General features: G+C 40.0%; 1 protein-coding gene across 1 annotated transcript; it reads left to right on the forward strand.

Moving 5' to 3' along the window:
* Window positions 1-966: 966 nt before the first annotated feature.
* On the forward strand, window positions 967-6260 carry LOC136225718 (protein ALP1-like). Its single transcript, XM_066013825.1, has 5 exons — window positions 967-1360; window positions 3442-4467; window positions 4768-4892; window positions 4971-5153; window positions 5287-6260. Exons 1-5 carry the CDS (start codon window positions 1216-1218, stop codon window positions 5788-5790), a joined length of 1983 nt encoding a protein of 660 aa, XP_065869897.1. The 5' UTR covers window positions 967-1215; the 3' UTR covers window positions 5791-6260.
* The last annotated feature ends 8190 nt before the right edge of the window (window positions 6261-14450 follow it).

Genomic DNA, 14450 nt, shown 5'->3' on the forward strand with positions numbered 1-14450 from the left:
TTGTATTATAATAAATAGGGTAATTAATTTATTAGTCCTTATATTTTGACAAAACACACTGTTTAGTCCCTGTATTTACAAAAACACATGGTAAGGTCCCTAACATTTTTCTCAATGAACTGTTTAGTCATTCCGTCTGTTTGTTAGATTTTTTTTACCGTTTATGACTTCGGAAATGACTAAATTACGCTTTACTATTTACTTTCAAACTTCAGAAGAGGAAATCCAATTTAGAAGAATAAGCTATTTGTATAAAGAACAAGAAAAAGAACAGACACAATGCTTATGAATTTGAACGATTAAGAAGAAAATCAAGAAGAAGAACACTCAAAGTTGATTTCAGATGCATTAGAGTTTAAAGGAAAGGAAAAGAAGATCGCAAATCCAAATTGACTAACAGAATCTTCATGAGACTCTAACGGCAGGGACTAAACAGTTCACCGAGAAAAACATTAGGGACTAAACAGTTCACCGAGAAAAACGTTAGGGACTTTACCGTGTGTTTTTGAAAATACAGGGACTAAACAGTGTGTTTTGTCAAAATATAGGGACTAATAAATTAATTACCCTAATAAATAAGAAAATAGAACTAAATAAAAAGATAACATATAAAATTAATAGGAAAAAAATATAATATGGTTAATTTAATTGTGACGTTTAGCTTAAATTGGATATATTTTGTAAACGTTAAGCTTAAATTTATATTATTTTATAAATGTTAAGCTTATATTGGTGTTATTTTGTACGTGAGACCTAAATTGATGCTATATTGTAAATTTAAGCCTATATTGGTGCTATTTTGAACGTTAAACCTAAATTAATACTTCCCAAAAACTTTAGGTCTATTTTGATATTTTTTTTTTTTTTTAACTAAAATCGTAAAATTGAAAAAATTTACACATTCGTTTTTTGCTGGCATTTAAAGTTTTATAGACTCTTTTAGTCCTCCAAAATGTTTATAAAAGAGGAGAGGAAGAAAAAAACTGGAGAGAAAAATATAGCTTTTGCCTTTTCCTTTCATCGTAGCTGCTTTCAGTATCTTCCCTTTTCTTCTAGTCACTCTCACAGCATGTTTTGAACGAAAACACAAACAGAAAAAATAACCTTATGCGACCCTTTTCAGATCAAACAATCCATTTTCAATTCCTTTTACTCCTTTTTTAATATTTCTTGCTGATTTGCTACTTGTCTGTCTGTTCTTTTTGTGGTTTTGCAATGGTACCCATTAGAGAATTCAAGCGAAGAAAAAAAGCAGAGAAAAAGGTTGACCAAAATGTATTAACTGCTGCTTTGTCTTCTTTGCAACCTCAGCCCAACCAGCCCTTAGACTGGTGGGATGATTTCTCCACCAGGATTACTGGTATACATTTGCATTTTACTACTTTTACCTTTAATCTCGTTAATTCCAATTCATTTTTTCTGATCGAGTTTCATTGTAATTAGGTTTGTTATTGTTTCCGTTACTGCATTGTAAATGTAGAATTATACTTTTCTCTTATTTCTAGAATGTTGATATTTTCTGCTTACGATTCTTGTCTTTGATCAATTGGTGTTGTTGTTGAGTTTCATAATGAATCATTATATTGATCCACCCCATTCAGCTTCTCAAGGTTTGGGGTTTGTAACTTCACTGGCTAAGTTTATTATGTTTTTGATAGAGTTTTGAATTCAGTTTTGCATTATCGGATTTTTCTTAGATGACTGATTGATTTGAGTAGGAGTTCTTACGGTTCAATTTTTCCACATTTTTCCAAGGGTTATTTGTATCCGTTGATATCATAAGGAGAAGGCTTAATTTAGTGCTTAGTTATTGGACTAATGAATCATTTACGCGTGGTTAAGATTGGATAGGGGATTTCTTTTTAAAACAAAACTCATCTAGAGGTGTTACTTCCTGTTACTCTTGATTTGCATCAATCATGTTCTTGCTTAGTTTTTCCTTGACTTCTAGCATTAATTTAAAAATGCAATTTTCTTTGACATTCACCAACCTTCTTCTTTGTATCCTTTCCGAGTTTCCGTATCAGTGATGGAGAATTAGTAGCCAGTACATTGTTATAGTTTTTGGTTATGCATTTACATAAACCAAATGAGCAAATTCCTCCATGGGAAGGTTATATAGTTTCAGAACTGGTCATGCATGATTTGCTTTGCCCCTTGTTACATATTATGGCCTGCAAAAGCATTTGTTTTATGCTATTATTTTCCAATAACTTGCTTCTTCTGTATGAACTATAGACTCAGTATGATTATTTGGTTCTGATAGGAAAAGGATTTTTTTTTTTATAACTGCGTCACTGTCACTATTCAGTTTTCTTTCTCCATGATAAATGGTCTTGCGAAGAATATTATCTTTTTTTAGGCTGGTAGATTACTCCCTTGCATTTTGAAAAAGACATGGAGTGATTTTACGAGTGAAGTAAGACCACCTTCGGGGTAAGAGAGAGCAAACGAAATATGTTGAAAGTGTTGTAACTTGTATGAGCTAGTACATTGTTATTCTTCTTTTTTTTTTGGTTACAGGGAGGGAGTACATTGTTATTCTTCTGGTTCACTGAACACATCTGCTTAGATAGGGCTAGTCTTCTATTTATTTATTTTTTTCAACATGGTGCTTGAAGAATATTTGCTGAAACTTCAATTGGATGTTTCTAAAAAAATAATGCATTAGCTCAATGTTTTTTATGTGCATTAGCATCTGTTCCATATCATTAGAAGTCTTAACGCGCAGCATCAGAATTTTTTTGTATCGAAACCGATAGAGAAATTATCCCAAAAGGATCCAAGTTCATTTGGCATACTTGAAATCAAATGAATTACCACAATTTAATCCATTATCATATAAAAGGTGTAATATTAACTGCACACGCTTTCTAGCAATTGCTTGTATTCAATCTGTGATTTTTATTTTTTTTCCAAATATATGAAAGGATTTTGTGCTGAAAGGATTTTGTGCTGAGCTCCTTGTGACATCACACATGTTTTCCTGTGGATCTATTCAACAGAATTTCTTTCTGTAAAACGTGTGAAATTGTTTTAGGCTTCTTGTTTATTTGTGTCTGAACCCTGAACCCTGAAGCATGTATTTAATTTTGCCTCTTAGGGAACACTTACAATGCAAGCTCTAAGTAACTCTGAAGTACGTATTTTTTATGAGTGAGTTGAATTGATTCTACAAATTGAGTATTGACTTTTATCATTTTACAATTACAAAATAAATGTTTTATTGTGTGTAGTATCCAACATATATGTAACAACAGCAACCATACTGCTTAATTTACATGTGAACTTACAGTTATTCTCCTTCCCTTTTATATGTCAGGGCAAACATTCATTAGTTTTGCCTACAACATTGTTTGTTCATTCCCCTAAGCGACTTTGACATGTTATTGTTGAATATGCACATGCTTACAATAATTTAACTGTTATTCTTCCTTGTAGGACCTCTTTCTAACTCAAAAAAGTCGAAGACATTTGAATCTGTTTTCAAAATTTCAAGGAAGACATTCGATTATATCTGTTCACTTGTGCATGATACTCTGCGGTCTAGGCAATCCAATCTTACTGGTTCAAATGGAAAACCATTATTGCCAGCTGATGAAGTAGCTATTGCTCTTAGGAGGCTTAGCTCCGGCGATTCATTCTCAAACGTTGGAGATTTATTTGGCATTAATCGATCAACTGTTTCACATATAACATGGCGATTTGTGGAAGCAATGGAGGAGAGAGGATTGCATCATCTTTGCTGGCCTTCCACAGAAGCAGAGATGGAAGATATTAAGCACAAGTTTGAGAAAAATCATGGCCTTCCTAATTGCTGTGGTGTGATTGACACTACACACATTGTCATGACTCTTTCTACAGTGGATGATTCGAATGATGCATGGATTGATCAAGAAAAGAACCATAGCATGGCTTTGCAAGCAATAGTTGGCCCGGACATGCGATTCCTAGATGTTTCCATCGGTTACCCGGGTAGTTTAAGTGATGCCCTTGTGCTCCAGTACTCCGATTTCTTCAAACTTTCTGAGGAAAGGAAAAGGCTAAATGGGAAGAAGATAGAGGTTAAGAAAGGGACAGAATTGAGGGAATACATTATAGGGGATGAAGGGTTTCCTTTATTACCATGGCTACTCACTCCTTTTCAGCCTGCACTCCATGATTATCAGGTCGAGTTTAATAAGCGACATTCTGCAACACTAACGGTAGCACAAATTGCATTGGCCAAGCTGAAGGAGATATGGAGGATAATTCATGGAACTATGTTTATGCCTGATAAGAATAAGCTGCCAAGAATAGTTTTGATTTGCTGCTTGCTTCACAATATTGTCATCGAAATGGAGGACAAGGTGCTTGATGAGACGTGTATATCTCATGCACACGACAAAGATTATCAACAACAAACTTGTGAGTCTGCATCTCAGACAGGCACTGATCTGAGGGAGGAGGTATCTCTCGGTTTATCTGGTAAGTTGCCACCTTTGTAAGAATCATACTGTCTTTTATTTAATCAGCAGTAACCACTTGACATTCTTTTAAATGGAAATGTTAGTGAATTCATGGTATTAATTTCCCTTACTGAATGAAGAAAGCATGATTTGCAACAGGGCTGAATAACCATCAGTTTTGCTGAAAACACAGACCAAACTGAATAAACTTAGATTGACCATCTTTAAGACTGCAGACCAATAATTTTTGTTTTGTTATATCTTTTTCCTGTGGTGTCTGCTAACCAGTCTCCCCATGGAACTTTTCCAACTATTCAAGGGGTGCTCGTGAAGAATCCTCAAAGCCGAGCTCAATACAAGGTTCAACCAGTTCCTCCTCTGACCTCCCAACTACTCCTACCTGGGAAACCAAAGGTGGACTGGTTTCCGCCTTCTTCCGAAGAGGTAAGATTACTTTACGTTTCTATTTTTTCCTTTTTATTCCTTTTTCTACTGCTTTTAACTTAGTATTTTCACTTTTAGCTGGTGAAACCGGACCTGGGCGAATACTGGCTCGCCAAGCACGGGGACAGAGTTGCCGTCCAAAGTGAGGCCATAATGAATGACCTTGATGAAACTTTTGGGTGGCTCTACACCGTCCAGAAAAACAGGACGAAGTACTCTGGGGCCAGCCATGCGAAAATGGGGAAAAGGAAACTTCTTGTGGTAAACCTTCGTTCCTTGGTTTTAGTTTTTGTTTACTTCGTCCATTTGACATTTTTGGACGAAAGACTGATCCTGATTTTGTGAATCTGTTCCTAGCGCTCCTTCATTTTGACATTTTTCCTTCAAATGGCAGGCGTATACCCATATTTGTGCTCTGGAGGCGGATGTCATACAAGGTGTTGCTGATAAGGCAACCATAAAGAGCCTTGAGACTGAAGTCTCCATTGCTAATTCCAACATAGCTGCGGCAGCTGCTCTCAGTGAAAGCAAAGACGCCAAGATAAAGGAGTTGGAAGACAAGCTGGTGGCGGTCACAAAAGACCTGGAAGCTGCCAAAGTTGAACTGAAGAACATGGATACCCTGTGTGGTAGTCGTGCTTTTTACTATGGCGAGCGGATAATGGCCTACATCAAAATCAGCCATCCTGAATTAGGCTTTGTTGACCCTGAGCTGCTCGTTCCCAGTGCCAAAGAGGCCAAAAAGTATGACAAGATGGAGAATGCCCGTGACTTCATTTATGGGCAGGTCCTGACCGAGATGAAGAAAAATGTTGGTGAGGACGTCAAGCCCTTTATCAATCTAGAGGAGGAGGAGGCGGACCATCCAAGTGAAATATCGGGGGAAAGGAGCGGGTAGACGGGTCATGTGGCAGCGGATGCTGGTGGTTCCCCAGTAAAAGCTGCTGAGAAGGTGAACGATCTTCCCGAAAAGGAAGTATCTTCTGCCAAGGCTGGGAAAACCAACGTCGTAGTGTAGTTTCCTTTTATTTTTGGGATGATTGCAACTAAGTACATTTTAATTTTTTCTTTTCTAATATATTTCCTATAAACAAATCATGCTTTATATCACAGATCTAATGGTAGGAACACTTTGGGGTAAGGTGGCCAGCCATACCCCGACGAATAAACCTTGTGAGGGTTTTTAGTTTTAAGACCTAAGAAAGATAAGACTCCCCTTGATGGCGATCAATCTTTTTCCTATCTTGCGGTATAAGTGATCATTGATTAGTGAAAAATACGTTGCTTTCCTTACCATCCATCTAGCTTCTTCCTTGTCTTGAGGCAAGGAACCATCAATAAGGTATTGACGAATAGGTTTTCACCAGTCGCCAGGAGCTAGTGTCATAACTGCCATAAATTCTGGGGCAAATGCTGGTTTAGATTTCACTTCAAAGGGACACTCGAGATCCGCCCACTAGTCTCTGCTTGAAGCTAACTTAGCCAGGTGATCTGCTTCCGTATTGGATCCTTTGAGTACATGGATCATTTCCCAATTCACCTCCTTACTTTCTAGGTAATTCAGGATCCGCTTGGCTTCCTCTACATATTTGACCAGAGTTTCATCTTTGACACTGAAATTTTTGATCATCTAGTTGACCATCAATTTTGAGTCGCTATAAATTACAACCCATTCTGGCACAATTTCTTTCAACAAGCGAAGCCCTAGAATCAGATCCTCATACTCGGCAACGTTGTTCGTTGTTGGAAAATCTAGTTTGGCCGCATAGTGTATCTTAATATACTAGGGTCTTTTGATCACAACTCCTATTCCAGCACCCTCAGCTGATGACGCCCCATCGGTGTACATTGTCCATTCTTCCTGTTTCACCTTGGGGGGATTGATGTCTTCTTCGGTGAATTCGTTTATAAAATCCGCCAATACTTGACTTTTTAAAGCGGATCTACCTTCATATCGAACATCAAACTCGCCAAGGCGAATGGACCATTCCATCAATCTGCTAGAAGTTTTGGGCTTCTGTAATACCTTTCTCATTGGTATGTTGGTTCTGACAACGACCGTGTGTGCTTAGAAGTAGGGTCTGAGGTAGATAGATGTGGTAACAACTGCCAACGCCATTTTATCCAATCTTGAGTATCGAGTTTCGGCATCCTTCAGAACTTTACTAACATAGTAGATTGAATATTGTTGGCCTTCTTCCTCTCTGATCATTGCCGTACATATAGCTTTATCAGTAACGGAAACATACATATACAAATCTTCACCTTTGAGAGGTCTACTCATCAGAGGTGGTTCTGCAAGGAAACGCTTCATGCCTTCAAAGGCTAGTTTGCAATCTCCATTCCACTCAAATGCCTTTTGCTTTTTTTATCACATCATAGAACTGAAGGCATCTTCGGGTGGAGCATGAAATAAATCTTCCAAGGGCTATGATCCGCCCATTGAGGCGCTGCACTTCTCTGATGTTTCGGGGAGCTTTCATGTGTAGCACCACTTTGATTTTGTCCGGATTAGAACCCACTCCCTTCTGACTGATCATATACCCAAGAAATTTACTGTATGTTGCTCCAAAGGTACATTTTTCTGGATTCAGCTTGTTGTTATGTTTGCGAAGGACTCCCAGGACTTCTTTGATATCTTCAATGTGCCTTTCCATAGTTTTGCTTTTAATGATCATGTCATCAACATAAACAGAGAAGTTGCCGGTAAGTGGCTCCAGCATTTTTGAGCCCAAAAGGCATGGCTTTAAAACAGTATGTGGCCTGATGCGTCACAAAAGAAGTCTTAATTCGATCTGAGGGCTCCATCAGGATCTGGTGATAACTTCACTTAACGTCTGTAAACGAGTATACTCCATACCCAGCTGTTCCATCCACGAGAATATCAATACAAGGAAGGGGGTAGTTATCCTTGGGACACGCCTTAGTGAGATCAATGAAGTATATACACATTCTATGGGATCCGCCCACCTTTTTAACTAGCACCACGTTTTCCAACCATTGTGCATAGATCACTTCCTCGATCGCATCAGCCTTTTTTAATTTGGCTATTTCTTCTTCGATCGCCTTTTGTCTCTCCGGGCCATGATTTCATCGTTTCTGAGCCATTGGAACTGCGTCCTCATTGATGTTTAGCTTATGAGTAATTACGTCTGGACTTACTCTTGTGAGGATCTCGTTCTCCTATGCTAACATGCTTTCAGACTCAATAAGGACCTTCGTGACATCCTCCTTGGTTTCTTCTTTCTATCCTTTGGCGATCTGTACCTGTTTTCCATCCGCAATAAGAAACATTTCGGTGTCGCCAAACGCTGTGGTGACAAGCTCATCTTTTTCACCTTCATCATCTTTGGATTGGGGGCGGATCGGTAGAGACGCCGAGTAAATCTCCTGAACCACTTTTTGATTTCCACTAATCATTACACCTCCTCTGCTGGTGGGAATGTACATTGCCAGATGGCGAATGGAAATTAGAGCTGCAACCTCTGAAATAAACGGCCGCCCAAGGATGATGTTATAAGCCAGTTGTCCATCCATAATAGAGAACTCAAGATCACCTATCCATGCCTGATCATCATTTGCCAGCTCGCATTCCAAAGTTACATGGCCTTTGGTCTGAATGGTATGACCTGTCACCCCCAGGATGTCAACAATCGTTGTTTCTATTTTGGATCGGATCAACCTTCAATTTGGCGAATGCACCTCTGGTTATGACATTGCAAGAACTTCCCGTATCTACCATTACTCGCTTCATTTCCCAGCCTTCTACCACCATGGTAATGACTAGAGTATCTGCATGTGGGGGGATTACTGGACCTATCTCCGCAAACAGACAATTGAGTGATGACCGGTCAAGGGCGGACGTTTTTTACTTTTAAGCAGGCGATTAGTAGCCTGGTCCGCCAGCAATGACGTTGATAACTCCTTTTGCCTTTTTCTTCGGATCATTTTTTTTGTTTGTCATCACCTTGCTTTTTGTCATCTTGGACGAATCTGTCTAGCTTGCCCTTTTCAATTAACCTTTCGATTTCTTTAGCTAGTTCCCAACATGCATCCGTGTCATGACCATTTCTTCTATGATATCTGCAATAATTTTTGGGGTTCTTTCCAACATTGGTGTACTCCCCTCCTTTTGGTTCTGGATATGTAATGTGCTGCTTGTGTTGGCTATTTTTCAATCACATTAATAGCTCACTCTTTGGGCTGTTCAGTGGGGTGTACGTCGGTCTGTTCCTCGAACTTTTGCGTCAACCCATGGCGGATGGTTCAGAAGCTTTTTCCTTCTCCTTTTCTTTATCCTTCCTCCTGAACTCACTTTTTCCATGTTTAGGAGGTGATGTAGATTCCCTCCGAATGTCATCGATCTCCATGAATCCTTTGCACTTTTCCATGAGCTCTACAATACTTCTGGGTTTGTGTCTTACCAACTTCTCTTGTAAGCTTTTACACGTGGTATTTTTTATCACTGCCTCAACAGCCATGGGAATATCCACATCGATAACTTGAATGCACATTTTGTTGAACTTGGTGATATAATCTCTGAGGGGTTCGCCCTCCTTCTGTTTGAGCTCAAAAAGCTTACGAGATGAGACGACTGGGGCGATGCTGTCTGCGAATTTGGCACAAAATTCTCTTCTCAACTGATCCCAGCTGTCTATTGATCCCGGTGGGAGGGATTGAAACCAATCATACGCCGGCCCTTCAAAGTGGTCAGGAACATTCGGCTTAAAATTGCTTCACTTGCTCCATTAATTGCCAGTAATTCCTTATATTTTCTTGCATGGGCTTCTGGATTTTCTTCTCCCATATAACTTGGAATATTTGGGATTTTGAATCGTCTATCCGGCGCTACTTCCTGGATAAGCCTAGAGAATGGCGATTCTCTATTGGCGTGTGGATTGTGCCTTGTATTTTCTTCATTTTGCCTTTGGAAGGCTGCTCTGATTTCTCTTGCAATATAATCAGGGTCTATCCTCGGGCGTTCCTTGCTATCAGATCTGCTTCGTCGAGATTCGGAGGACCTTGATGATGATGGATCCGATGGTGATCGTCCGCCACCTCTACCTTGTCTCCCAGGCGGGAATCGCCCGCCACCTCCTCATTGTCTTCCTGATGGGGGTGGGGTCCTTCTATGGTGAGAACGTGATCGCCTTCTACCATGGGAACGAGATTTGGAACACCTTCTACCTCTGGATCGAGTTCGCTTTCTGCGTCCAGGATTTGCCTATCTGCCCCTTTGGTGACCATGATTAGCTACTACCTCATGGGTCTGTTCATGTCCATCCGTCGCTAAAGGAGGCGGTCGTTGTCCGCCAATAGTGATTCCCGGGTTCAACGCATTTCTAGGTGGTACTTGATTGTTCCTCTGACTCCCTTCTGGCGGATCTTCGAACAATCTTCTGTTCAGCGGTAGGTTACTTCCCGCATCTATCGAATCTGGGAGCAAGAATGATGATTCGTTCCTTGCTCGGTGGTCTTACAATGGCGCTTTCCCAATTCGAGATTCTTGGCCTTGGCGGAGGATGACGAACAGGTGGTATAATTCCCGTGGTTGGTCCTCCTACGAGTGGGTTAGTAAAATATGGTCTCAATCGTTCCGCCACATCCCTACCATTTTTATTTGCCACTAAGTCTATAATAAGGCCGGTGTAAGTGTCTGGTGACATTTATCGTGCGCCCTGGACAAGAGGAGGCTGATCATTTCTTTAATTAGCAGGGATCGTCGAGATGTTGCTTACTAACGTTGGTACTGTAAGTGGTGGTGTTGTTATTCCAGATGAAGGGGGATGCCCTTTGCTAACCATCTTATGTTCGTGGTGTGAGCTCTTTTATAATTAGAGACTCCACGATCACCGCACCAATTGATGTAACTAGGTTGAATCTTTGACGGAGTGTTAAGCCCAAAATATACCTAAAATATCATCATTATTTACATCAGTTCTGCTACGAATTTGTGTTGTTTATATCTATTTAGAGTACTTTTACATCTGAATATATTTCTTTCATGCAAGGTACCTAAATATTTGGTAGAATCCAAATAGGAGCGAAAAAGGTCAGAAACGAAGGAAAACCCCTACGAAAAGAGTTAAAGACGACGAAAATCAAACGCACCAAAACAAAGACAAAGAATGAAGTTGGAGATGGGAAAAACCTCCCGTGTCGCGACCGAGATTCCTTATTCTCGATCGCGACACGCGTCGTCCAGTCACTCCTCCCTTTCATCCGAAGGCTGAAATTTCACTTCCCTATTCTCGGTAGAGATTTAATTAATCTCGGTAACTTCAGATTTTCTGTCAGCACAACATACACATGTTCGATTTCAAATATACGCGTCCGTTCGAGTGGATAGAAACATCTCTTCGTAGCAGACACGTCCCCTAGACACGACTCTTCAACATCTATAAATAAAGAGTTGATTCAGAGTTGAAAATATAATAATTGAGAGTTAAGATTTTAGTACAGAATTTATGCAGAAATTCTGAGTCAAACGATTCAGAGTTAGAAGTTCGATTTTGTAAAAACGATATGATGTACACACATTGTTTACTCATTAATTACAAACACAGTAGCAATTAGATTTAGATTAAGATCTGTTTGAAGATTAGTTTACATTTTGGTAGTAGAAGAACCATCTCTATTCCGAAGATTCAGCGAGAAGATTAAGTAGCGGATTCGACCCCGGAGCCTGACAAACTCTAACGAGGTTTGAGGAAAGGATTGATGACCTGGAACTCTCATGTCGTTTTGAATGCTTCCATGCTTTTTATTCTCTGTAAACTTGTATCAAATTCACACTTCATCTAATAAAGTTCATGCAATTCAATATATTTTTTATGTAGCACTTCTGTAAATGGTCCGAAGTGAATTCTGGTGTTTTCATTAAAACGTAGTTAAATTCAATATCTTTACAAGGAAACTTTATTGAACACTTAGGCAAATTCGTTCTTAGAGAATTAATTTGGTTAAGGTAGCAATCTAACCCGACCGTAGGAGGATTGTCTGCGGTTCAAAGCCCTTTAATTGAAGGAGTTTACGTTATTACACTTTTATAATATATGCAAAGTTTAAAGTTGTTTTCTTTGCTTAGTGCAAACGAACACAATAAATCTCTTATTTTAAACACTAAACGTTTCTGTTTTGTAATTCATATTCAAAACAGAATTGATTTCTAACATTCTACATATTTTAACCTAATTCTTATTCAATCAATTTCAAAACCAATTTCAAATAACGATTATCTATTTTTATAAACCTTAAGTCGTATTTAATCTACACATAAATAAGTTTTTGTTGAAAAACGTTCCTTGTGGGATCGATATCTTTTTATTACTACAAGCGAAACCGTGCACTTGCGGAAATCGCTCAACACGGAGCTCCACCCGTGGGGGGCACCATTGGGTTCGGTCGGGGGGACTCCGATGCTAAAGTCAGTAACGTATAGAAAATGATAAAACAAAAGCACGAAGAATGGTATTGGAATGTGTGTACCTCAATAGCTTGGGATGCGAGTCTATTTATACTAGGTTAGCTGTAACCTTCGATTTGGTAACCAAAGAGTCTCCATTAATGCCTCATTAATGGAGGTTACTGAGTTTATTCAAGTTTGACCATTTAGCTCATTAATGGGTTATTTACTTGCTTTTAATGATGTCAGTTTTCCTATGGAAAGACGGCGCAGACATCGGGCGTATCCATACCTGATGGTGAATCTCCCTAGATGAGGTAGTTAGGAGCTTCTTTATGACATCTGGCCACTGAGGCGTATCGATGACTCGATCAATCTGCCGTGCCTATGGCTTGTTTCGTACGCCTTCCATTCTGGCGTATCTCCTGGCCGTTTATGATTTGCTAATTTCCTTTTTGGTCCCTAGATAATATCTAGATGTTATCAATATACTTACACAGCTCAGCTCTAATAGCAGGCCATTGGCGCTGAAAGAAAAGTGCTTGGAAGCTATCGGGCCCCGGGGCCTTGAGCGGACCCATCTGAAAAAGGACGGCTTTCACTTCGCTCGGGGTAAACTGCCGGATTAGTCCTTGGATTACGCTATCCTCCAGCCGCGGGAAAACACGAAATGTCTGCAACTTGGACCTATCAGCGTTAGTTTCACAGTACAGATGCTTGAAAAATTATCTGGCAAGGACCCGAATCTGATCCACATCCCAGCACCAGGATCCCTCAGCATTCGGAATGCCCTTAACTCTATTCCGCCTTTGACGAATTAAGGTAGTTACGTGAAAAAAATTGAGTATTACGATCTCCATGTTGAAGCCAGTTGACCCGAGATTTTTACAACAAAAAAATCTCCTCTTGACTGAGGATTTCATCAAGCTCGGATTGGAGCTTTTTCTCGAGTCGAAGCAGACCATTAGTCACCCGGGATGCCAAAGCAAGCTGCGTACCAGCCAGTCGACGAAGGATTTTATGATTTCTATACTGAATATTACCGGAGACTGAGGTGTTCCATTCCTATAGGCGTGGCTTAAGCAATGACAGGCTATCCCGAAAACACAAAGATGCCTGCCAGTTATCTGTCAAAAAATCTTAGAAGTTTGGGTGATTGATTCAAGCTGCCTGAAACCGGAACAAACGAGAGGTTTTAGGCGGTACTGTGCCAAAAAGAGACAGACAAATAAAGACATGGTCTGATTTATTTCGAGGGAGATGCCGAAGAAAAGCTTTCGGATACGCCACTCTCCAACTAGTGCTGCATAAAGCCCTGTCAAGATGACACGCTACCCGTGTTCCAGCAGTGATCCTCTATACCAAGTAAAAATAGGGCATTGGAAACCAAGGTCGACCAGGCCCATATTAGCAATCCGCGTCGCAAAACTCGAACAATGGTTCATAATGATGAGATTACCCCCTTGTTTTTCTTCCAATCATTTGATACAGTTAAAATCACCAATTATAATCCACGGGTCTGAGGTCCGTCAATTAGAATAACTTTGGTATGAAGAAATTGAGGATCCGGAGAGCAAACATCCAAGGTAAGATTATGTGCTAGCCAGAAAACCCAAATCCCACCGCTGAATCCCTCATTTTCTACTATTTCCACTGCAGTGAAAGAGAGTTTACGGCTAAACTCTGTAGCTCGCATCCCCGGGAGGCGAGGTTCAATCAAAACCAAAATATCAGGCTTCTGGACCTTAACCATATATCTAATGGATCGAAAAAATGCGGTGTTACCCGCACCACAACAGTTCCAAGATATGACTTTCATGAGGAAAGAAGTAAAAATGGGAGGCAATGGATGCGAGTAATCATATTTGCAGGGTCTTCATTCCCCCTTGGGACCCAATATTAAAATCTAGCGGATGCCGATCAGAAGCAGGACCATTACTATTCCGAATCTGGTCTTGCAAACCCCTAGAAGAACCAACAACACTCTCATGTTGCGTTTTGAACACAAACCCTACCCGTTCAATCTCATTACAAGGGGGGATATTATCATTGGTGTTATCTGTATGGCTACATTTAGAACGGCTGGTCAAAGCCATGTCAGGTCCTATAGGACTCGATTGCTCCTCCAGGTAATTCTGAAGAACAACAAATCC

The sequence above is a fragment of the Euphorbia lathyris genome, chromosome 4, assembly GCF_963576675.1.
Source record: "Euphorbia lathyris chromosome 4, ddEupLath1.1, whole genome shotgun sequence".
NCBI classification, from domain to species: Eukaryota; Viridiplantae; Streptophyta; class Magnoliopsida; order Malpighiales; family Euphorbiaceae; genus Euphorbia; species Euphorbia lathyris.